The sequence below is a fragment of the Procambarus clarkii genome, chromosome 8 (assembly GCF_040958095.1).
Source record: "Procambarus clarkii isolate CNS0578487 chromosome 8, FALCON_Pclarkii_2.0, whole genome shotgun sequence".
Taxonomy (NCBI): domain Eukaryota; kingdom Metazoa; phylum Arthropoda; class Malacostraca; order Decapoda; family Cambaridae; genus Procambarus; species Procambarus clarkii.
The window spans coordinates 19,641,250-19,668,756 of NC_091157.1; the positions used below are offsets into that span (position 1 = coordinate 19,641,250).

General features: G+C 46.2%; 1 protein-coding gene across 1 annotated transcript in view; it reads right to left on the reverse strand.

The window, feature by feature from the left end:
• Positions 1-559: 559 nt before the first annotated feature.
• The window catches only part of LOC138359779 (nephrin-like), a 77,065-nt gene continuing 50,117 nt past the window's right edge, over positions 560-27,507 (reverse strand). The window contains exons 4-9 of the mRNA XM_069319476.1: positions 18,328-18,441; positions 17,968-18,077; positions 17,363-17,498; positions 14,062-14,204; positions 4,114-4,336; positions 560-636 (exon numbers count right to left, since the gene is read on the reverse strand). Of these exons, the coding sequence (XP_069175577.1) occupies positions 560-636; positions 4,114-4,336; positions 14,062-14,204; positions 17,363-17,498; positions 17,968-18,077; positions 18,328-18,441 (803 nt within the window). The remainder of the gene's footprint in view (positions 637-4,113; positions 4,337-14,061; positions 14,205-17,362; positions 17,499-17,967; positions 18,078-18,327; positions 18,442-27,507) is intronic.

Consider the following 27,507-nt stretch of genomic DNA (forward strand, 5'->3'; position numbering starts at 1 on the left):
ATGGGCAGGCTAATAGAGAAACTTTTTAGAGACAGAGCTCTATTGAGACTGGACCAGAGCTCTACTGACGCTGGTACAGAGATCTACTAACAGTGAAACAGAGTTTAAATGACACTGGAGCAGAGTAGTCTACAGCCTGCACCATCACCACCACCACCACCACCACCACCACCATCACCACCACCGCTGTCTCTGCCAGAACGCCATCTACTAGTTCCGCTATTATAAGTATGAGAATCTCCATCATTAGTTCTACCACCACTTTCCCCTCACTATATCACCATTACCAATCACCATCACTAACCATACCTTCACCTGCGCCACCATTGCTATCACCATCACCTGATCCAACCCCCCCACCCCTCCCCACCATCTGCACACCACTATCTCAACTACGGCTATTTCAATCACTACAACACCCTGCTCCACCAGCACTACCACCATTTTCACCATCATTCCTACTACTACCACCACCTCGTTCTTGCTTGAAACGCTAATTACCTGAAATCAAAGACTCTTTCCTTGGGTCTACCTTCACCAAAGATGATTTAACTAAGTCCTAAGTATTTTGACCTTTAAAGCCGATCTCAGTTTCCCCTACTAATGAACTCGAGTGGGTGAACCTCTCACTCATGCCTAAAGCACAAACTGGAAAAAACTAGGATTCACATTTTAAACAGGAAACCAATGGAATGTCCAATCGTTTTGCAATAGGAGTAGAGAGATCAGTGACTGATGACCAGAATCCGGCCAAGAAGAGTGTTTCATTAAGCATCTTCAGGCACCCAAGACCCACATTCAGGGCTCCTGAGGTGTTCCCGGCGAACCCAAGCAGCCCATGACGTCATTAAGCAGCATGAGCACAACTGACTTAATGTCAGGTGTATTATTAGTCACACTAATGACTAATGTGACTGATTAGCCCGCATTAACCTGAATCAGCATTGCGACACCTTGAGAAGCCTTAAGCACTCGGGAGAACTCCCGTAAGGACTCAGGGCTTTTATGGGATCCCTGAGCACACAGGAGATCCAGAGAGCACTTCCAGGACGCCGTAAGCACTCGGAGCACTCCAGAGAGAGAGATCTTTGATCCTCACTGGTGTCGTGGAAGACCTTTAGAGCGCCCAGAGAGGTTTAGATAACTGAGTCTTGCAGGAATATTCTCTATTTCTACTTCGCTTAGGAGAAAAGTTGAAACATTAACTATTCAAAAGTCCATTTCACACATTTAATATCGTGACGCGTCTCGCTAAAGGACACGTTTTGTTGCAATTTTATAACAGAAAAAGTTGTAAATATATTCCATGCTGGTTACGCTGTCGAGGAAGGTGAATAAGCTTGCTCTGGTTGGCTGAGGCAATTGGTGTGACCGGAAACAACTGCCTTGGTCATGCTGATGGTAGGACGCACTCAAGTGTTAGTTGGGTGTTGATAGATGGATGAGTATTTGATATGTAGTGCTTCGGCTATGTCTAATCTCTTTTTTTGTGTGTATCCGTCAATTATTTTGGTGTTGTTGGTGAGGATATCTCTGGTGATGGTCTGACTATGTATATAATAGAGCCTTGTTGTTTGTGCATTGTCAGATGCCTCTGTTGCTTCATCCTCTTGTTTATTCCTCGTGCTCACTATTACACTGATGATTGTCTTATTAAATCTTTTTCGTTTTCTCGCAGTTTTCTCTATATTTTGTCGGTGTTTGTTGTGTTAATCTCGCTTTTGTCACGGCTCTTCTTCCAGTGTAGTGAGGTTTATATCTTTTTAGCCTCTCCCAACTGCTCAGTTCTTAATTGTTTACTGAGCAGTCTGAAATTCCTTTAATTCCGGCCTGTGTTTTATGGTGAGGATTGTAGGCTGGGGCGACATAGGTTAGCTAGCGTGGCTCAAACATAGTCCTGAATCACGACTATGATTCAGGACCACGTTTCAGGGACCTTGTCTACGTCCCTGAAACCTCAACGAATTTTCGACAACTTCGCGAGTGCTGATAATTTTATATTGTAAATTTGTTGGCCCTCTGGTTAGATGGCTGATGTTCTTAGAGGATTGAACAGGACGCTAGTTCCTCGATTTGTTTCCCCTTTTCTTCCTCAGGCAGTCATCTTCCCTCATCGTGTGAAATGTTATTAAATCCTTCTAACTTTCTTTCCCAATCGCATCACCTTCCAGTTGCTTGGATTAGATTCAAGCAGCCACTTTTCACCACCTCTTAGAGTTATGTCAGGTCCTTCTGAAGCACTCGTAACATTCTTCTGTTATAATTTATCCCATCATATTCCCGCCATTTGAGTAATATTGACATGTTGCATCTTGATTGCACAGTTAATATTTGATATTTATCAGGAATGGTGCAGGTCTTAGTCGTGCACTGTACGACTTAAGTACTCCGGTTGACTTTCAATTCTGATCTCTTCCGCTAATCTATTTTTTTTTCTCTCTTGCACTTGAAGGATTGGAATTCCTTTACCCATTTCAACATAGTCAATCTACATTGACTGGTCGGTAGAGCGACGACATTACTCTTTTTTTTTCATTTTGTTCAGAGTCCGAGTGTGACATATAGTGGTTAGAGTGACTGGATATTGTATCATCTCTTCTATATGTGCTATATTCCTTCCAAGTGCTATATGGTCATACTGGCTTATCACTTTCTCCTGATAATTAGGCTGCCTTACTTTGACCCACGCCCCTATTCTTTCCTCCCTTGAGTGCCAGCTGTTTGCTCTTTGACACATTGGTTTAGAAAACAATCTAATCAATGAACAAATCCACAAGGGCCGTGACGAGGATTTGAACCTGCGTCCGGGAGCATCTAATCTAGTCAGTAGCAGCAAAAGCCTTCCTCTCCATGTTTCAGTCTCACCACAAGGGTTCCTTCCGTCCCAGTCTACTTATTCATAGTGGAAATCACCCATGATAATGAAATAGTGTTATCACTCCGTCAATTATTATTAATGCATCTTGAATTATATTTTGCATATCAAATCCTGTTACCAGTTCTCTCGTTGCATATCTGGAAAACGTTTGGTATAAACCACGTGGAGGTGTGTGTGAGGCCTAATTAACAGCTGGATAATGACCTAATTAGCGAGCCTAAATTGAGAGGGGAGGAGAGTAATTGGCGAAATACTCTGTTTTCAGTGCCTGCAGACGTTACGTTTCCCAGGGTTGATTACTCTAATTAACCTGCCACACCTATACTATCCTGGGTGATGCAATTGTTTATTGATGTTGAAGTAAAGAGGTGTTGAGGGATTTACGAGGCATCAAAGAATAAATGATGAATGTGGCCATGGGCATGAAGATGATGATAGTGAAGGCGGTTGTGACTACAGTCATTGTATTATGATGTTGACAGCTGTGACTACAGTTATTGTAATATGATGTTGACAACTGTGACTACAGTCATTGTATTGTGATGTTGACAGCTGTGACTACAGTCATTGTAATATGATATTGACAACTGTGACTACAGTCATTGTATTATGATGTTGACAGCTGTGACTACAGTCATTGTATTAACATGATGTTTACGACACTAATGATGGAAATATTGCTCATGATGTAAAATGATCTAAACATACACAAGACTTAAATTTCATACAGAAAACAATTGAAACTCATCAAAACAGACTCCAGTGACAGCAAGGTTAGCTAAAGTAACAGTGGAACTGCCTCCAATCACAGTGAAACTACTTCTTAACCACAGTAAAACCGCCTCTAATCACATCTAAACTTTCTCTAATGAATTAATCTATGAATTAATCATAGTAAAACAGCTTCTAACCATAATAAAAATAAAAATTTAATCACAGTAAAGCAACCTCCAGTAGCAATGTAACTACGTCCAACGTACAAAATACATTCAATGTAAAACCAGGTGAAAACCCCATCACAGCATCATCCATCAACCCTCGTCAACCCATTCAATCCCTCTGAGCTAGCCTTCATTCGTACAGTGGACTACCCTCCACACCTCTCATCTGGACCAAAGTACACACACACACTCCTCCCATACCCACCTTGGGAACCCATACGTACCCATAGCAACCCATATCTTTCCCTGGCAACCCACACCCACCCTGGGAACCCAAAACCACCTCTCACCCACCTGCGGAGCCGTACGGATGGTTGAAGGCGGCGCTGGATGCTGGGTCGAGATAAATATCTTTGGATGCTGTGGTGGAGTGGCCGGCAACAGCTGCCCGACAGGTGACCCGGGCCATGTTGTTGTGGAAGTACTCTGGGGCCATCCAGCGGAGGCCCAGAGTGGTCGTCACTCTCCCTCGGTGGTCCTCGAAGTCTGCATACTTCACCACGTTGAGATCTCTCGCCTGAGGGGGTGTGAGTAGGGAGAGACAATGAGGTAGGGAGGAGTCAGGGAGGGAGGGGTTAGGAAGGAATGGGTTAGGGGAGGGACAGGATGAGAGGGAGGGGGTCATGGAGGGACAGAAGGGAGGGAGGAAGGTTAAGAGGACAAATGAGATGGAAAGACATAATGTTACAAAGTGTTTAAACACATGATTTACTCATTTACATATATTATTAACACTTGTTGCAAAACACACACACACACACACACACACACACACACACACACACACACACACACACACACACACACACACACACACAGATGAGAAGTTTCCTAAGTGAAATACCTTGGGACACAGACCTCAGAGATAAGTCTGTACAGGGTATGATGGACTATGTTACCCAAAAGTGTCAGGAGGCAGTAAACAGGTTCATCCCGGCCCAAAGGGAAAAATCCGAGAAGCAACAGAAGAATCCATGGTATAATAGGGCATGTATGGAAGCGAAGAAACTGAACAAAAGGGCGTGGAGGAACTTCCGAAATAACAGAACACCAGAAAGCAGAGAGAGATACCAGAGAACCAGGAATGAGTACGTCAGGGTGAGAAGAGAAGCAGAGAAAAGTTTTGAAAATGATATAGCAAACAAAGCCAAGACCGAACCAAAGCTACTCCACAGTCACATCAGAAGGAAAACAACAGTGAAAGAACAGGTATTGAAACTTCGAACAGGCGAGGACAGGTATTCAGAGAATGACAGAGAGGTGTGTGAAGAACTCAACAAGAGGTTCCAGGAGGTCTTCACAATAGAACAAGGTGAGGTCACTGTGCTAGGAGAAAGGGAGGTAAACCAGGCGGCCTTGGAAGAGTTCGAAATTACGAGAGAGGAGGTCAAGAGACACCTGCTGGATCTGGATGTTAGAAAGACTGTTGGTCCAGATGGGATCTCACCATGGATACTGAAAGAGTGTGCAGAGGCACTTTGCTTGCCACTCTCCATAGTGTATAGTAAGTCACTGGAGATGGGAGACCTACCAGAAATATGGAAGACGGCGAATGTGGTCCCAATATACAAAAAGGGCGACAGGCAAGAGACACTGAACTACAGGCTACTGTCCTTGACTTGTATACCATGCAAGGTGATGGAGAAGATCGTGAGAAAAAACCTGGTAACACATCTGGAGAGAAGGGACTTTGTGACAAATCGCCCACATGGGTTCAGGGAGGGTAAATCTTGCCTTACAGGCTTGATAGAATTCTATGATCAGGTGACAAAGACTAAGCAAGAAAGAGAGGGCTGGGCGGACTGCATATTCTTGGATTGTCGGAAAGCCTTTGACACAGTACCGCATAAGAGGCTGGTACATAAGCTGGAGAGACAGGCAGGTGTAGCTGGTAAGGTGCTCCAGTGGATAAGGGAGTATCTAAGCAATAGGAAGCAGAGAGTTACGGTGAGGGGTGAGACCTCCGATTGGCGTGAAGTCACCAGTGGAGTCCCACAGGGCTCTGTACTCGGTCCTATCTTGTTTCTGATATATGTAAATGATCTCCCAGAGGGTATCGATTCATTTCTCTCAATGTTTGCGGACGATGCTAAAATTATGAGAAGGATTAAAACAGAAGAGGACTGTTTGAGGCTTCAAGAAGACCTAGACAAGCTGAAGGAATGGTCGAACAAATGGTTGTTAGAGTTTAACCCAACCAAATGTAATGTAATGAAGATAGGTGTAGGGAGCAGGAGGCCAGATACAAGGTATCATCTGGGAGAGGAAATTCTTCAGGAGTCAGAGAAGGAAAAAGACTTGGGGGTTGATATCACGCCAGACCTGTCTCCTGCAGCACATATCAAGCGGATAACATCAGCGGCATATGCCAGGCTGGCCAACATACGGACGGCATTCAGAAACTTGTGTAAAGAATCATTCAGAACTTTGTATACCACATATGTCAGGCCAATCCTGGAGTATGCAGCCCCAGCATGGAGTCCATATCTAGTCAAGGATAAGACTAAACTGGAAAAGGTTCAAAGGTTTGCCACCAGACTAGTACCCGAGCAGAGAGGTATGAGCTACGAGGAGAGACTACGGGAATTAAACCTCACTTCGCTGGAAGACAGAAGAGTTAGGGGGGACATGATCACCACATTCAAGATTCTGAAGGGGATTGATAGGGGTAGATAAAGACAGTCTATTGAACACAAGGGGAACACGTACAAGGGGACACAGGTGGAAACTGAGTGCCCAAATGAGCCACAGAGATATTAGAAAGAACGTTTTTAGTGTCAGAGTGGTGGACAAATGGAATGCATTAGGAAGTGATGTGGTGGAGGCTGACTCCATACACAGTTTCAAGTGTAGATATGATAGAGCCCGATAGGCTCAGGAATCTGTACACCTGTTGATTGACGGTTGAGAGGCGGGACCAAAGAGCCAGAACTCAACCCCCACAAACACAACTAGGTGAGGATAACTAGGTGAGTACACACACACACACACACACACACACACACACACACACACACACACACACACACACACACACACACACACACACAAAGACTTGCGCAAGGATAAGAATCAATTGGAAACAAATTGCAAAGCCATGGAAGAAGAAAACAAACTCTTAAAAATAGCTATGGAAGAAGTTAAAGTAAATTTAAACATAAATGACTACAATAGGTTAGGTAAGGAAATTCAACAGGAGAAACAGCTTTTGTCAGCACAGATGGAGGAAGTTACACAGGGAATAGAACAGTGCAAGAAAGATATGCAACTCACCTATGCACATGTGGTCAAGGAGAAGGAAAAAATTGAAGAAGCAGTAAAGGAAGTCAAACACTGCAGCAAACAAGATAAAACAAACATTAGGCTGGAAGTGAGAAAAGAATTGGCATCTAACCCGAAGTTGGTGCAAAACTCAGTTGATCGGAGTAAGTCCCTGATCATTTTTGGCTGCAAAGAAAAGGAGATAACATCTAGGACAGAAAGAGCTGTAGAAGAAGATAAAGTAGTAGATAAAATTGTTGGCCTCGTGGAAGGTCTTACAACCATAGAGAATGTGTGCGACTACAGGAGAATAGGCAGATATGTAAAAGGGAAAGATCGACCTTTGAGGATCACCCTAAATGGTGCCAAACAGATGGAAGAAGTACTAAGGAATGCTAGAAAATTACAAAGTGATGAGGATGGGAAGGTGTGGTCGTTAAGACGAGATCTTTCAAAAGAAGATAGAGAGAAGCTGAAACTGAACCTCGCCGAGGCAAAACGTTTAAATGAGAGCAGGAATGAAGAAGAAATCCATTCTTTTTTCTACAAAGTGTTAGGGGTAGGCAGACCAGTAAAGTGGTACATAAAGGCAAACCAACAAAATCATTAGAGAGAGGGGGAGTGAAAAATAAGAATAGGGGGAACAAGTTCCTGAAGATTGCATACACCAACATAGATGGAGTGAGATCGAAGATACTGGAAATAAGTAATGTAATACAGCTGCAGACACCAGACATTGTTGCACTCACGGAGACAAAACTTGAAGATGTTATTTTAAATGAGGTCATATTCCCAAGGTGCTACTCAATTTGGAGACGGGACAGAAAAATTAGGAAAGGCGGTGGCGTTGCTGTGCTGGTGAAAGAACACCTAAAGGTGAACGAAATAATGACTGCCAATCCACAAGAAGTTGACATAATAGCACTACAGATCTCCAATGAGGATGATAAACTAATGATCATAAATGCATAAAGTTCACCGCCAAGCAGCACATGGTCAAAGGAGGAGCTAGATAGTAAACGAGAAGGTCTTATAACAATAATGAGAGAGATCATAGCGAGAGCGGATAATGATAGATCACGACTGTTGATAGTCGGCGACTTCAACTTGAAATCCATAGACTGGGAAGCATATGAAGCTAAAACAGAAGATTTTTGGAACTGTAGATTTGTAGATCTCATCCTGGAAACATTTTTGCATCAACATGTTAAACAAGCTACGAGGATGAGGGAAGGGGACGTTCCCTCCATGCTAGATTTAATATTTACCAGGAAGGAGGAAGAAATATTTGACATTCAGTATCTTCCTCCCTTGGGTAAAAGTGACCATGTCTTTTTGGGAATAAAGTATGCAATGTGTTATAATCTGGAAGAAAATAAGAAGGTTGATGCAATTGAGAAAACTGACTTTAGGAGAGGACATTATGGCACCCTTAGAAAAAATTTTAGTGAGTATAATTGGACAGACTTGTTGCTAGGCAAGGAAGTGAATGGGATGTATGTCACGTTTTGTGAAATATATGATAAAGGCACAAACAAATTTATTCCAAAACAGAGATGCAGAACTTGGAAACAGGATTGGTTCAACAGAAATTGCGAGAGGGCCAGAGACCAAAAGACACAAAAATGGAATCATTACAGGAAGAGGCCGAACCCCCAAACATACCAGCGATACAAAGATGCGAGAAACAACTACACGGCAGTGAGGAGAGAGGCAGAAAGAAATTTTGAAAAAGGGATTGCAGACAAATGTAAAACAAACCAGGTCTATTCTATAAATTCATAAACAACAAATTACAGGTAAAGGATAATATTCAGAGGTTGAAAATGGGAAATAGATTCACGGAAAATGAAAAGGAAATATGTGAAACACTAAACGAAAAGTTCCAAAGTGTGTTTGTACAAAATGAAATCTTCAGGGAACCAGACACAATAAGAATTCCAGAGAACAACATAGAACACATAGAGGTGTCTAGAGAGAAAGTGGAAAAAATGCTCAAGGAGCTAAATATAAACAAAGAAGTTGGTCCAGATGGAGTTTCACCATGGGTTCTGAGAGAATGTGCACCTGAGCTCAGCATTCCACTTCAACTGATTTTTCAGGCATCCCTGTTTACAGGAGTTGTAGTTGATGCGTGAAAAAAGGCTAACATAGTTCCAATCTACAAAAGTGGAAGCAGGTAAGACCCCTTTAATTATAGACCTGTATCATTGACAAGTGTAATAGTCAAAATATTGGAAAAAATAATTAAACTAAATGGGTAGAACACCTGGAGAGAAATGATATAAAATCAGACAGACAGTATGGTTTTCGATCTGGAAGATCCTGTGTATCGAATTTACTCAGTTTCTATGATCGAGCAACAGAGATATTACAGGAAATAGGTGGTTGGGTTGACTGTATCTATCTGGACCTAAAAAAAGGCTTTTGACAGAGTTCCACATAAGAGGTTTTTCTGGGAACTGGAAAATATTGGAGGGGTGACAGGTAAGCTTCTAACATGGATGAAAAGTTTTCTGACTGATAGAAAAATGAGGGCAGTGATCAGAGGCAATGTATCGGACTGGAGAAGTGTCACAAAGGGAGTACCACAGGGTTCAGTTCTTGCACCAGTGATGTTTATTGCCTACATAAATGATCTACCAGTTGGTATACAGAATTATATGAACATGTTTGCTGATGATGCTAAGATAATAGGAAGGATAAGAAACTTAGATGATTGTCATGCCCTTCAAGAAGACCTGGACAAAATAAGTATATGGAGCACCACTTGGCAAATGGAATTTAATGTTAATAAATGCCATGTTATGGAATTTGGAATAGGAAAACATAGACCTCACAATATATTATGTGAGAAATCTTTAAAGAATTCTGATAAAGAAAGAGATCTAGGGGTGGTTATAAATAGAAAACTATCACCTGAGGACCACATAAAGAATATTGTGCGAGGAACCTATGCCACACTTTCTAACTTCAGAATTGCTTTTAAATTCATGGATGGCGATATACTAAAGAAATTGTTCACGACTTTTGTTAGGCCAAAGCTAGAATATGCAGCGGTTGTGTGGTGCCCATATCTTAAGAAGCACATCAACAAACTGGAAAAGGTGCAAAGACACGCGGAACTGAAGGGCAAGAGCTACGAGGAGAGGTTAGAGGCATTAAATGTGCCGAAACTAGAAGACAGAAGAAAAAGAGGTGATATGATCACTACATACAAAATAGTAACAGGAATTGATAAAATCGATGGGGAAGATTTCCTGAGACCTGAAAGTATATGAACAAGAGGTCATAGATTTAAACTAGCTAAACACAGATGCCGAAGAAATATAAGAAAATTCACTTTCGCAAACAGAGTGGTAGACGGTTGGAACAAATTAGGTGAGAAAGTGGTGGAGGCCAAGACCGTCAGTAGTTTCAAAGCAATATATGACAAAGAGTGCTGGGAAGACGGGACACCACGAGCGTAGCTCTCATCCTGTAACTACACTTAGGTAATTACACACACACACACACACACACACACACACACACACACACACACACACACACACACACACACACACATTCCTTCCATAATACATTTACTCAACAGACTCACATTATGTGACTCTCATCATCCACACACAGGTTCTCACCAATGAGTAAATCACAGGGAAGGGGCTGAGTAACGCTTTAAAACTGCTATGTTTACTCACCGTGAAGAGGATGAGTAACACATAACACTCACTCTCCAACTGAATAACAACCGAAATTCAATATCGAATCGCTCAATGCGGTTTACATTTCCCCATCCATTCACCACAACCATGGCCGCCAACTTACCACTACCATGGCCCGCCAACTCACCACAACCATGGCCCGCCAACTTACCACAACCATGGCCCGCCAACTCACCACAACCATGGCCCGCCAACTTACCACAACCATGGCCCGCCAACTCACCACAATCATGGCCCGCCAACTCACCACAACCATGGCCCGCCAACTCACCACAACCATGGCCCGCCAACTCACCACAACCATGGCCCACCAACTCACCACAACCATGGCCCGCCAACTCACCACAACCATGGCCCGCCAACTTACCACAACCATGGCCCGCCAACTCACCACAATCATGGCCCGCCAACTCACCACAACCATGGCCCGCCAACTCACCACAACCATGGCCCGCCAACTCACCACAACCATGGCCCACCAACTCACCACAACCATGGCCGCCAACTCACCACAACCATGACCCGCCAACTCACCACAACCATGGCCCGCCAACTCACCACAACCATGGCCGCCAACTCACCACAACCATGGCCCACCAACTCACCACAACCATGGCCAGCCAACTCACCACTACCATGGCCCGCCAACTCACCACAACCATGGCCCACCAACTCACCACACTCCATTTCCCTGGAGGGAAATAACTTTGTAACGCACCACCAACATGGGTTCAGAGATGGTAAATCGTGCCTCACAGGTTTAATAGAATTTTATGACCAGGCAACGAAAATTAGGCAGGAAAGAGAAGGGTGGGCCGACTGCATTTTCCTGGATTGCCAAAAAGCCTTTGACACAGTACCCCATAAAAGGCTGTTAAAAAAGTTGGAGCAACAGGCAGGAGTAAAAGGGAAGGTGCTCCAGTGGATAAGGGAGTACTTAAGCAACAGGAAACAGCGAGTATCGGTGAGGGGGAAGACATCAGAGTGGCGAGATGTCACCAGCGGAGTCCCACAGGGCTCAGTACTTGGACCCATCCTGTTTCTAATATATGTGAACGATCTTCCAGAGGGTATAGACTCATTCCTCTCGATGTTTGCTGATGATGCAAAAATTATGAGAAGAATCAAGACGAATGAAGATAGACAGAGACTACAGGATGACCTGGATAAACTGGAGGAATGGTCTAGAAAATGGCTGCTGAAGTTCAACTCTGGAAAGTGTAAGGTGATGAAATTAGGCGAAGGGAGCAGGAGGCTGAACACAAGGTATCATCTGGGAGGGGAAATCCTGCAAGAATCAAATAGAGAGAAGGATCTGGGGGTTGATATCACACCGAACCTGTCCCCAGAGGCCCACATCAAAAGAATATCATCAGCGGCATATGCTAGACTGGCCAACATAAGAACTGCCTTCAGAAACTTGTGTAAGGAATCTTTCAGAACCCTGTATACCACTTATGTAAGACCAATCCTGGAGTATGCAGCTCCAGCCTGGAGTCCATACCTAGTTAAACACAAGACAAATTTAGAGAAGATTCAGCGGTATGCCACCAGGCTCGTCCCGGAACTGAGAGGATTGAGCTACGAGGAAAGGCTAAAGGAGCTGAACCTCACATCCCTGGAAAACAGAAGAGTAAGGGGAGACATGATAACCACCTACAAAATTCTCAGGGGAATTGACAGGGTGGACAAAGACAAACTCTTCAGCACGGGTGGGACACGAACAAGGGGACACAGGTGGAAACTTAGTACCCAGATGAGCCACAGAGACGTTAGAAAGAATTTTTTCAGTGTCAGAGTAGTTAATAAATGGAATGCACTTGGAAGTGATGTGGTGGAGGCTGACTCCATACACAGTTTCAAATGTAGATATGATAGAGCCCAGTAGGCTCAGGAATCTGTACACCAGTTGATTGACAGTTGAGAGGCGGGGCCAAAGAGCCAAAGCTCAACCCCCGCAAGCACAATTAGGTGAGTACAATTAGGTGAGTACAACCATGGCCCGCCAACTCACCACAACCATGGCCCGCCAACTCACCACAACCATGGCCCGCCAACTCACCACAACCATGGCCCGCCAACTCACTACAACCATGGCCCGCCAACTCACCACAACCATGGCCCACCAACTCACCACAACCATGGCCCGCCAACTCACCACAACCATGGCCCACCAACTCACCACTACCATGGCCCGCCAACTCACCACAACCATGGCCCGCCAACTCACCACAACCATGGCCCGCAAACTCACCACAAATATGGCCCACCAACTCACCACAACCATGGCCGCCAACTCACCACAACCATGACCCGCCAACTCACCACAACCATGGCCCGCCAACTCACCACAACCATGGCCCGCCAACTCACCACAACCATGGCCGCCAACTCACCACAACCATGGCCCGCCAACTCACCACAACCATGGCCGCCAACTCACCACAACCATGGCCCGCCAACTCACCACAACCATGGCCCGCCAACTCACCACAACCATGGCCGCCAACTCACCACAACCATGGCCGCCAACTCACCACAACCATGGCCGCCAACTCACCACAACCATGGCCCGCCAACTCACCACAACCATGACCCGCCAACTCACCACAACCATGGCCCGCCAACTCACCACAACCATGGCCGCCAACTCACCACAACCATGGCCCGCCAACTCACCACAACCATGGCCGCCAACTCACCACAACCATGGCCCGCCAACTCACCACAACCATGGCCCGCCAACTCACCACAACCATGGCCGCCAACTCACCACAACCATGGCCCGCCAACTCACCACAACCATGGCCCACCAACTCACCACAACCATGGCCCGCCAACTCACCACAACCATGGCCGCCAACTCACCACAACCATGGCCCACCAACTCACCACAACCATGGCCCGCCAACTCACCACAACCATGGCCCGCCAACTCACCACAACCATGGCCGCCAACTCACCACAACCATGGCCCACCAACTCACCACAACCATGGCCCGCCAACTCACCACAACCATGGCCCGCCAACTCACCACAACCATGGCCCGCCAACTCACCACAACCATGGCCCGCCAACTCACCACAACCATGGCCCGCCAACTCACCACAACCATGGCCGCCAACTCACCACAACCATGGCCCGCCAACTCACCACAACCATGGCCCGCCAACTCACCACAACCATGACCCACCAACTCACCACAACCATGGCCCGCCAACTCACCACAACCATGGCCGCCAACTCACCACAACTCACCGGTCTTCCGTTGATCTCCCACATAATGTGAGCTCTGGGCTTGGCGCCTCTAGCCGTGCAGTTAATCTGGATAGTTTCACCCGCACGGTAGGTGGGCGGGTCCGGGTCGGCCCAGGAGTGTACCTCCACGGTCCTCGGCGGCACTGGGGATGGATAGGTGGGGAGGATAGGTGGTTAGGAGCCTTTCTGCATGAATGGATTAAGATTTAAGGGGACACCAATATGGCTCGGTAAGATAATTTATGGCTAGGTGGCTATACAGCAAGGTTTTTAAAGTGTCATTCCTGATGGTTGAGGTAAGAGTTCAGTGGCACTCTTGGTGATTAGGTGGGCACTAACGAGGCCCTTTTGGTTTTTGATTAATTTGCGAAATAAATTTGTTAAAATATCTTAATAAACGGAGAGGCTACGCTCAATAATTATCATGAAATGCTTGTTGTCTAGATTACTGAGCTATAACCATGGGAGATTCCACAACAGGGGATGAATAATAATGCTAGTTTATTCATTTAGGTGTAACTAGTTTACGCCCCCCCCCCACAAACAAAAATCATACATAAAAGTTTCAAGGTAAGGGTAGTGAATGGGAAGTCAATCCCGGAATGGAATATCTCTGTTACACAGAAATTTTGACCATGTCGTAGCTCAGTCGATTAAGGCAGCTTCTGGGATGATCTCGGACGTAGGTTCGAATCCTCGTAACGGCCCTTGTGGATTTCTTCACTGTGAAATATCTCTGTGTTTGGGTGTACTGTGTGTGTGCTGTTGCTCATCTTGTTATTATGGAGTAAGAGGTTAATTGATGAACTATTCTGTACCTCTCTACAGCGTCCCTTGCATCTCCTCTCGCACCCTTTTCTCTATCGCTTCACACCCCACTCTACACCTAATGCACCTTTTTTGTCCTACACTCACACACACACCCTTATCTCTACACCCATACATCCTTCTCGCACTTTACACATCCCTTTCTCCAGCGTCGCCTCCCCCTCACCATATCCCTCTCATCTGTATAATCCTTCTCATCCCTCTCTTTCACTATCAACGGTGTGAAAATGTAACAAAAAAATATGTTCTGAACATTATATCGTAGAATATATTCCATATTGGCTGACTTCCGCCTCGGGCCCCCCTTCCCTCCCCCCCCCCCCGTGGGTTGAGATATGTTGAGCTCTCTAAATATCTTCTGAATACTTGAAAACTTGATATATTGAAGCTGTATCAAAGCTTTACTATGTAATATGCGATGCAATTATAGCTTGAACTTGAAAAAGGACATCTATTACTGTCTGTGGTTGAGAGTCCCAAAGTGCACAAAGTGTTGTGAACGTTCTCTAATTCTGTCTATGGAGGAAAGATAAAAATAATATATGCTGGTTAGCATTATTTCTGAAGTGTCCTTTTTATAATCCTCAACTAAATTACCCTCTATGGTTGAGAGCTCAATAACCTGCAACACTTGAAGTAGTGAAGCAGGTCTTTAGCTCCGTCCTTTGAAGGCAAAACGAAAGTACTTGCCCTCTAAGTGCTATTATAAGAGCATGGACACGTCAGTTGTTGATAAACTAATCTATCAATCAATCAATATCTCTATCTCTGTCTCTCTCTCTCAGTCATTTCTCAGTTTACACCTCCCACTCACACCCCACCACATATACCCCACGGACTCTACCCTCACCTCACTTGTACATACCTCACTCTATATACTTCTATAACTCCCACTCATATACCTGTATTCAACTTGCCCCCTCCCCCACTCATGTAATCCCCCTCCTCTCCCCTAATACCACTCACATACTCCCCTCTCCACTACTGCACACATTAATCTCTTTATACCCACGCGTTTCTGTGTTTTTAATCCCAAACATTTATCCTTCTCTGAAGTAACAGCATATTTTTTCACTCTCTTTAATACACATTCGACTCTTTCTCTGATACTCTCCACTCTCTCTGATATACTCAACTCTCTGACACACTCCACTCTCTCTCACTGTCACTTCTCTCTGGCACACACCAAGCTCTCTCCCAACCCGTTCTCGCAAATTCGTAAAGTCAATATTGACTTACTAACTACGTGCATAGGTGATATACTAAACATAATAGATACCCTTAAAAAGATTCATAGAAAACACCGACCTTACCTAACCTTGTTAGTATCTTAAGATAAGCATTTTATTGCTTCGTAATTACAATTATTACTTAACCTATACCTATTATAGGTTAGGTAATAATTGTAATTACGAAGCAATAAGATGCTTATCTTAAGATACTAACAAGGTTAGGTAAGGTCGGTGTTTTCTATGAATCTTTTTAAGGGTATCTATTATGTTAAGTATGTCACCTATGCACATATTTAATAAGTCAATATTGACTTTACGAATTTGCGAGAACGGGTTGCTCTCCGACACATTCCACTCTCTCACCAACTACTCACTCCACTCTCTCTCTGACACACTCCACTCTGTCTCTGACACACTCCACTCTCTCCCCGACACACTCCACTCTCCCAACACCCGCTCACACTTTCCTTTGTTTACTGCACGTCAATCATCTTCCTCACGCCCTTCTCTCTGCCTTACTCCTCCCCGTCTCCCAGAGCGACAGAGACAGACAGAGACACAGACAGACGGCCGGATCTGTAACACCATTATAAACAGACGTACAGACAGACTTCCATAAACACGTAGAAACAGGGGAGTCAAGCTTAACGATAGCCATAGCACAGAGTGGCCTGCCCTGAGTGCCAATCTACCAGCTTAAATGAACAATGCCAACTATGTATGTGAGTGCCAAGGTCGGAGCCGAGCCGGACTCTGGAATTGGCCAGTTCCCGGCCATAGTTGCTTCTCGTCCCTCGGTCATTTAGCTGTATTGGGTCATTCCAGTGGAACACAGACTGAGACTGCTTGATTGTGTGGGGCCGGGTTGGTATTAATTCAGTTTCCTTCTTTAGATGGGGGACGGGGGGGAAGCGGACACCTTTTAGCAATTGCATTTTATGTTGCAATGTTAGAGAAGAGGGCCAAGTTGGCCTATTTTGTGCCATATTGTCTTAAATTGAGACATTTTGTTCTCAAGATACTGTTATAGTGTACTAGTGTGACTTGACAACAGTGTTCCCATTGGTCATGTGGGTATTTTGCAGTATATAATTGTTAAAGTATATAATTCTACTTTAACATGTTTTGTCGTGTGCGCCATATTTCTTGGTTGATTTGTTTTAATATACTGTCCCATCCATTATATCATCACCTTTCCCATCCTTATATCTCCCCCTCCCTTTCCATCCCCCATCACTCACCTATGACATTCATGACCTTGGTCTTGACGGCTGTCCTGAAGGAGGGACCCTCACCCATCACCTCACACTTGAAGACCCCTGAAGTGTCTTCGGGTACATTCTTGAGGACAACTGACTCCCGCGTCGACTCCTCCTTCTAGTGAGACAGAGAGAGACAGAATGTGAAAGACAGTATATCTAAATTATTGACAAAGGAACATGTGCCTTATCTTGTAAACATATTCATTCAATTTCTGTATATAAATACATGACCTGACATCTAGCAAAACATTGGGAACAAAATAATAATAGCGATATTGAGGGTTATCAAAACACTAAACATCAGTTTCTATCACGTGAAAGCGATCCCCGCAAGCAATGGAATGAGATCAGATCTCGTTATCTAACAATATATAAGATTCTGAGTATTTTCTTAACTTATTGGTTGATTATAGGGATGTAGTCGCCTTATGTGGTCGATATGTGATGGTTTATAGGGAGTGTCGTCGCCTCAATGGAGGATTATAGGGAGTTTCTAGACAGCATGATTGTAAGACAGCATGGTTGTCAGCCAGCATGGCTACAAGACATCATGGTTGGCAAGACAGAATGGTTGCACTACTCACTTTCACCTGTATACCGCGAAAGGTGAAGGCATGTTTGGGGTCGTGGTTGGTGCCCTTGTAGGTGTAGAACTGGTCCTTGCCCCTCCACCAGCTGACGGTGTGGAGGTTATCTTGAGTTGATTTCGTGGCTTCTTTAGTGTCCCCGCGGCCCGGTCCTCGACCAGGCCTCCACCCCCAGGAAGCAGCCCGTGATAGCTGACTAACTCCCAGGTACCTATTTACTTCTAGGTAACAGGGGCATTCAGGGTGAAAGAAACTTTGCCCATTTGTTTCTGCCTCGTGCGGGAATCGAACCCGCGCCACAGAATTACGAGTCCTGCGCGCTATCCACCAGGCTATGAGGCCCCCCTATGAGGTTGTGTCCGTTGCCGTGCAGCTTGAAGCGACAGGTGAGGGTGACGTCGTCTCCGGCCCTGGGCGACTCTGGCACCTCCAGCTCCGTGATCTCCACCGTCTTGTCGTATGGTCTCACCTCTGCAGGATTACACGTGAGTTTTGGAGAGCGTTGACCTGTCTAGGGGCAGTGTTGATTGGCTCTAGTTACGTGTGCGTGTTTGTCAGGGTGTGTGTGTGTGGGTGCACTGGACGGATTTCGCTACAGAAGATTAGACAGATCAAAGCCTCATTCGTATCCTCCCCGTGCCATCAATGCTGACCCCCTGCATTGATGGCATGGGTGTCACGGAGACATCAATGCAGGGAGACCTACATTGATGGTCTCATAAAACACCTGTTGTCTCTGGTCCCAGGTTCCCAGCTGCTACCTAGAGCTAAAAATAATAAACACCTGTCACACAAGAAATGAAAATACACTGAGAGGTATAACCCATTTCCCAGTATATATATATATATATATATATATATATATATATATATATATATATATATATATATATATATATATATATATATATATATATATATGTCGTACCTAGTAGCCAGAACGCTCTTCTCAGTCTGCTATGCAAGGCCCGATTTGCCTAATAAGCCAAGTTTTCATGAATTAATGTTTTTTCGATTACCTAACCTACCTAACCTAACCTAACCTAACTTTTTCGGCTACCTAACCTAACCTAACTTATAAAGATAGGTTAGGTTAGGTTAGGTAGAGTTGGTTAGGTTCGGTCACACATATACGTTAATTTTAACTCGAATAAAAAAAAATTGACCTCTTACATAATGAAATGGGTAGCTTTATCATTTCATAAGAAAAAAATTAGAGAAAATTTATTAATTCAGGAAAACTTGGCTTATTAGGCAAATCGGGCCTTGCATATTAGGCTCAGAAGCTCAGAAGTGCGTTCTGGCTACTAGGTACGACATATATATATATATATATATATATATATATATATATATATATATATATATATATATATATATATATATATATGCGAACAAGCCTGAATGGTCCCCAGGACAATATGCAACTGAAAACTCACACCCCAGAAGTGACTCGAACCCATACTCCCAGAAGCACCGCAACTGGTAAGTACAAGACGCCTTAATCCACTTGACCATCACGACCGGACATAATGAGGTGATAGCCGAGGCTATTTGAACCACCCCACCGCCGGCACTCGGATAGTAATCTTGGGCATAGCATTTTACCAAATCACCTCATTCTTTGGGGCACACGTGAGGAACACAAATGCGAACAAGCCTGAATGGTCCCCAGGACAATATGCAACTGAAAACTCACACCCCAGAAGTGACTCGAACCCATACTCCCAGAAGCACCGCAACTGGTATGTACAAGACGCCTTAATCCACTTGACCATCACGACCGGACATAATGAGGTGATAGCCGAGGCTATTTGAACCACCCCACCGCCGGCACTCGGATAGCCTCGGCTATCACCTCATTATGTCCGGTCGTGATATATATATATAACCATATATTATATATATTACATATATATATATATATATATATATATATATATATAAATATATATATATATATATATATATATATATATATATATATATATATATATATATATATATGTAAACCCACACATTTGTGGGTTTACATTAGGTCCTGAACAACTTCACGATTAGACTATACTTGCTAATTGGTCAGCAGTAAACTATTTCGGTAGTCTTAATGACCATTCAGAGGTTGATAGTTCAAACCAGACACGAACGACACATCGTTACAGAACACATCACGAACGAGACTTTAATACAGATTTCATACAAAACACAGTCTCACATACTGTCCATAGAGAGCATTAATACAGTCTTTAGAGGCATACATTTCAGCAAATCATAAGATATAATTTTTGAATATAATTTGAAGTATTTGGAAAAAGTATTTATAAACAATAACTTTGTTTCTGTAATGGCGAGAATTGTCGGCTGTTTTATGCGTTTTGAGTAACTTCTAATAAGTTAATGGTGTCCTAGGCAGTGTGAAACTTCCAAGTATATGACGATAATTCTTGTATTATATTTTTGAAAAGCGTAAAATTATTGATCTACTGGTTTTGTTGATCATTTTTTTTAAATGGTTAATATTGAAGAGTACATTATTTGACGTATTCACTCATGAAGAGTACATTAGTTGACGTATTCGCTCTTGAAGAGTACATTAGTTGACGTATTCACTCTTGAAGAGTACATTATTTGACGTATTCACTCTTGAAGAGTACATTATTTGACGTATTCACTCTTGAAGAGTACATTAGTTGACGTATTCACTCTTGAAGAGTACATTACTTGACGTATTCACTCATGAAGAGTACATTAGTTAACGTATTCACTCTTGAAGAGTACATTAGTTGACGTATTCACTCTTGAAGAGTACATTAGTTGACGTATTCACTCTTGAAGAGTACATTACTTGACGTATTCACTCATGAAGAGTACATTACTTGACGTATTCACTCTTGAAGAGTACATTAGTTGACGTATTCACTCTTGAAGAGTACATTAGTTGACGTATTCACTCTTGAAGAGTACATTAGTTGACGTATTCACTCTTGAAGAGTACATTAGTTGACGTATTCACTCTTGAAGAGTACATTAGTTGACGTATTCACTCTTGAAGAGTACATTAGTTGACGTATTCACTCTTGAAGAGTACATTAGTTGACGTATTCACTTCTGAAGAGTACATTAGTTAACGTATTCACTCTTGAAGAGTACATTAGTTGACGTATTCACTCTTGAAGAGTACATTAGTTGACGTATTCAGTCTTGAAGAGTACATTAGTTGACGTATTCACTCTTGAAGAGTACGTTAGTTGACGTATTCAGTCTTGAAGAGTACATTTGTTGACGTATTCACTCTTGAAGAGTACATTAACTGACGTATTCACTCTTGAAGAGTACGTTAGTTGACGTATTCAGTCTTGAAGAGTACATTTGTTGACGTATTCACTCTTGAAGCGTACATTAGTTGACGTATTCACTCTTGAAGAGTACATTAGTTGACGTATTCACTCTTGAAGAGTACATTAGCTGACGTATTCACTCCTTAAGAGTACCCCACACTTTGATGCTACTAGGCTGAGAGGTTTCCCTGCCCCATAACGCATGGTAAACCTTGTGTACACCCCCAAGTTTATCCCTGGAACAAGTTACATTATCGGTTTACTCGTTAGAACCCAATAGATGCAGCTGGGGGGAACAGGGAGGCGAACAGTTGTCAACTGGTTCCCAGTCAATCCTCCTTGGGGTATTGTCACGGAGCAAGTAAGTGCTGTGTGACATGTGTGCTGTGTACTCACCTAGTTGTACTCACAAAGCTGAGCTTGCGGCGGGTTGAGCTTTGGCTCTTTGGTCCCGCCTCTCAACTGTCAATCAACTGGTGTACAGATTCCTGAGCCTACAGGGCTCTATCATATCTACATTTGAAACTGTATGGAGTCAGCCTCCACCACATCACTGCCTAATGCATTCCATCCGTTAACTTCTCTGACACTGAAAAAGTTCCTTCTAACGTCTCTGTGGCTCATGTGGGTACCTAGTTTCCACTTGTGTCCCCTTGTTCGCGTCCCACCAGTGTTGAATAGTTTGTCCTGGTTTACCCGGTCGATTCCTCTGAGGATTTTGTAGGTTGTGATCATGTCTTTCTTACTCTTCTGTCTTCCAGTGTCGTAAGGTGCATTACCCGCAGCCTTTCCTCGTAACTCATGCCTCTTAGTTCTGGGACTAGCCTAGTGGCATACCTTTGGACTTTTTCCAGCTTCGTCTTCTGCTTGACAAGGTACGGGCTCCATGCTGGGGCCGCATACTCCAGGCTTGGTCTTACATATATGGTGTACAAGATTATGAATGATTCCTTACACAGGTTGCTGAACGCTGTTCTGATGTTAGCCAGCCTCGCATATACCGCAGACGTTATTCTTTTTATGTGTTCTTCAGGAGACATGTTTGGTGTAATATCAACTTCTAGATCATTCTCTCTGTCCGTTTCATTAAGTATTTCATCTCCAATTCTGCATCCTGTGTCTGGCCTCCTGTTTCCACTGCCTAGTTTCATTACTTTGCATTTACTCGGGTTGAACTTCAACATCCATTTGTTGTGTGGGTGTGTGTGAATGTGTGTACTCATCTAGTTTTGCTTGCTGGAGGTTGAGCTTCAGCTCTTTGGTCCCGCCTCTCAACTGTCACTCAATCGATGTACATATTCCTGAGCCTAGGAAGAAATTTCAATAGAACTGAGAGCTTGTTTGGTTATCAAGTTAGTTCCTGAGGTAAATATCAGCCGGTGGGAGAGGGTAAAATGATCACCCAATCCATTGACTTGCACGATGCAGTAATGGTTAACTTGGCAGACTGACGCTAACGACACCCCACCCCCACCCACTGTTGCCCGAAGCTGTTGCAAACCTTCTGACAGAGACCAAATGAAACAAACATGAAAAAACATGACAAAACACATTTATTCCCCCATCATCCCCCCCCCCCGGCCACCCCAGGAGATATTATGATAACATATCCCTCCCCTCAGGGAATTGGTTATCATAATATTAGGTTACATTGTGATTTTCGGTCCAAGTGCGCGTTTTAGTCTTGCCAGCATGTTTTCTGACCTGACCTGACCTGACCTGACCTGACGGTGCAGAAGAAAATCTGAAGTTTGTCTTACAAATTATAAATCACTCGACGGAGAAGCGATCACCGTCTCGGATGTGTGTGTGTGTGCGTGTGTGTGTGTGTGTGTGTGTGTGTGTGTGTGTGTGTGTGTGTGTGTGTGTGTGTGTGTGTGTGTGTGTGTGTGTGTGTGTGTGTGTAAATCTGATCCGGCACTCAGTTTCTGTATGATGGATTTTCTCCTCCGTATAAATTACACGAGAACCTTGCTCTCTCTCTCTCTCTCTCTCTCTCTCTCTCTCTCTCTCTCTCTCTCTCTCTCTCTCTCTCTCTCTCTCTCTCTCTCTCTCTCTCTCTCTCTCTCTCGCGCTCTCTCTCTCTCTCTCTCTCTCTCTCTCTCTCTCTCTCTCTCTCTCTCTCTCTCTCTCTCTCTCTCTCTCTCTCTATCTCTCTCTCTCTCTCTCTCTCTCTCTCTCTCTCCACGCCAGAAAACCAGAAAATTCCGCGTTCGTTATGAATCCATTGAGTGGATCAGAATTTATTGTTGAAGCAAATTCCAGTTTGATTACTTGAGTGAAGACAGTTATATTTTTAGAAAGAATTCGAATTTTGTGTTCCTGAATTTCTTTTAAGATATATACTTTGTGAAAATTTTATCCTGCTTTGCGTTAATAAAGTACTCAATGAGTTCGCAGTAGTCGTTCGTAATCCAACCCGTCCTCACAGGTCACATTTTGACGTACACCCTACCTACGACCAAAAATTGTCGTACTAGATACTGGTAACGGCTCGCGAAATTGACGTACTGTCCCGTTTTCTGTTTTGGGCCCTCTGGTAGGTTAGGATAAGGGCACCCTAGCACGACAGTTTTTTGACGTTGGGAAAGTGTTTAGAAGGACGGCCTCAATCGACTTGAGAATGGTCCAGGACGGACCGAAATGTCGTCGTCCCTTCACTTTCTAGTGTGTGGTTTGGTCAGCAAGGATGGCCTCCCTAATTAAAATATATATATTTATATCTACATTGATTCGTCCTAAATTCGGTTCCCCAAGTGAAAAGTGAAGAAAGAGAACACACTAACAGTATTGCGATTACTGAGTGAAGTCATTAGTATCATCTCCACCACGCTCTGGGGTCAATAACGACATCTTTATAACCCTCTGGGGTCATCAACATCCCCCCCCCTAACACCTGGCGGTCACTATATACAAACATTGCCACAACCCTCTTGTGAGGGGGGGGGTCATTATCAACATTACCACCTTCTGGGATCACTAACAACTGCACCACCCTCTACGGTCACTAAGAACATCTGGAGAAAAGAGGGAAGGGAGGGAGAATGGAAGGCAGGAAGGAAATAAGAGTGGAAGGAAGGAAGGAAGAAAGGGAGGGAGGGAGGAAGGGAGGGAGGGAGGGAGGGAGGGAGGGAGGAAGGGACAGAGGGAGAATCCTGTATGTAAGGGATAACATCCTCCACTTCACTACGACAGCCCAGTCAACTCTTCCTTTCCCTACCGTTATGTTCCCTTATCTCCTCTTCCATCTCTCTCTTCCCTAATCTCTCACCTTCGCTTTGACCTATTCCCATCTTTTTTTTTAATCCTCTTTGTCTTCTCTTCCATCCTACCTCCCTCCCTTCCTCCTATTCTTCACTTTCCCTTATCCTCACTCCTTTCCTCCCATCCACCCCATCATCACTACTTTCACCGTCAACCACCCTTTCCTGTTACCTATTTACCTTCCTCATCTACCCACGCCTATGCCCTCCCCCACTACCCTCCTCTTCCCCACCACCCATCTCCCTTTCCCCAATCTTGGCTTCCCGAACCTTGCCTTCCCCTCCCCCCTCAGACACCCCTTTAACTTCTCTATTCTTCTCCCATTGTTACTGCCATCTTTTATTCCATTCGTCTCTCTCTCCCCGTATCTCACTCCCTTCACCCCCCCAGCTACACACCCCCAGCTACACACCCCCAGCTACACACCCCCAGCTACACACCCCCAGCTACACACCCCAAGCTACACCCCCCAGCTACACCCCCCAGCTACACACCCCAAGCTACACCCCCAGCTACACACCTCCAGCTACACCCCCCAGCTACACACCCCAGCTACACTCCCCCAGCTACACCCCCCAGCTACACCCCCCAGCTACACCCCCAGCTACACACCCCCAGCTGCACACCCCCAGCTACACCCCCCAGCTACACACCCCCAGCTACACTCCCCCAGCTACACCCCCCAGCTACACACCCCCAGCTACACTCCCCCAGCTACACCCCCCAGCTACACCCCCCCAGCTACACCCCCAGCTACACACCCCCAGCTACACACCCCAAGCTACACCCCCCAGCTACACACCCCAAGCTACACCCCCAGCTATACACCTCCAGCTACACCCCCCAGCTACACACCCCAGCTACACTCCCCCAGCTACACCCCCCCAGCTACACCCCCAGCTACACCCCCCCAGCTACACCCCCCAGCTACACACCCCAGCTACACTCCCCCAGCTACACCCCCAGCTACACTCCCCCAGCTACACCCCCCCAGCTACACACCCCCAGCTACACTCCCCCAGCTACACACCCCAGCTACACTCCCCCAGCTACACCCCCAGCAACACCCCCCAGCTGCACACCCCCAGCTACACCCCCCAGCTACACACCCCCAGCTACACTCCCCCAGCTACACCCCCCAGCTACACACCCCCAGCTACACTCCCCCAGCTACACCCCCCAGCTACACCCCCCAGCTACACCCCCCAGCTACACCCCCCCAGCTACATTCCCCAGCTACACCCCCCAGCTAAACCCCCCAGCTACACCCCCCAGCTACACCCCCCAGCTAAACCCCCCCAGCAACACCCCCCAGCTACACCCCCCAGCTACACCCCCCAGCTACACCCCCCAGCTACACCCCCCAGCTACACCCCCCAGCTACACCCCCCAGCTTCACCCCCCCAGCTACACCCCCCAGCTACACTCCCCAGCTACACCCCCCCAGCTACACCCCACAGCTACACCCCCCAGCTACACCCCCCAGCTACACCCCCCAGCTACACTCCCCCAGCTACACCCCCCCAGCTACACCCCCCAGCTACACCCCCAGCTACACCCCCCCAGCTACACCCCCCAGCTACACCCCCCAGTTACACTCCCCCAGCTACACCCCCCCAGCTACACCCCCCCAGCTACACCCCCCAGCTACACCCCCCAGCTACACCCCCAGCTACACTCCCCCAGCTACACCCCACAGCTACACCCCCCAGCTACACCCAGCTACACCCCCAGCTACACCCCCCCAGCTACACCCCCCAAGCTACACCCCCCAGCTACACCCCCCCAGCTACACCCCCCCAGCTACACCCCCCAGCTACACCCCCCCAGCTACGCTCCCCCAGCTACACCCCCCCAGCTACACCCCCCAGCTACACCCCCCAGCTACACCCCCTCCAGCTACATCCCAGCTACACCCCCCAGCTACACACCCCCAGCTACACACCCCCCAGCTACACCCCCAGCTACACCCCCCCAGCTACACCCCCCAGCTGCACCCCCAGCTACATCCCAGCTACACCCCCCCAGCTAAACCCCCCAGCTACACCCCCCAGCTACACCTCCCCAGCTACACCCCCCAGCTACACCCCCCCAGCTACACTCCCCCAGCTACACCCCCAGCTACACCCCCCAGCTACACCCCCGAGCTACACTCCCCCAGCTACACCCCCAGCTACACCCCCCCAGCTACACCCCCCCAGCTACACTCCCCCAGCTACACCCCCAGCTACACCCCCGAGCTACACCCCCCCAGCTACATCCCCCAGCTTCACCCCCCCCCAGCTACACCCCCGAGCTACACCCCCCCAGCTACATCCCCCAGCTTCACCCCCCAGCTACACCCCCCCAGCTACACCCCCCCAGCTACACCCCCCCAGCTACACCCCAGAGCTACACCCCCCAGCTACACCCCCCCCAGCTACACCCCCGAGCTACACCCCCCAGCTACACCCCCAGCTTCACCCCCCCAGCTACACCCCCGAGCTACACCCCCGAGCTACACCCCCAGCTACACCCCCGAGCTACACCCCCCCAGCTACACCCCCCCAGCTACACCCCCCAGCTACACCCCCCAGCTTCACCCCCCCAGCTACACCCCCGAGCTACACCCCCCCAGCTACACCCCCCAGCTACACCCCCCCAGCTACACCCCCGAGCTACACCCCCCCAGCTACACCCCCCAGCTACACCCCCGAGCTACACCCCCCAGCTACACCCCCCAGCTACACCCCCCCAGCTACACCCCCGAGCTACACCCCCCCAGCTACACCCTCCAGCTACACCCCAGCTACACTCCCAGCTACACCCCCCCAGCTACACCCCCGAGCTACACCCCCCCAGCTACACCCCCCAGCTACATCCCAGCTACACCCCCCAGCTACACCCTCCCAGATACAACCCCCCCCCCAGCTACACCCCCCAGCTACACCCCCCA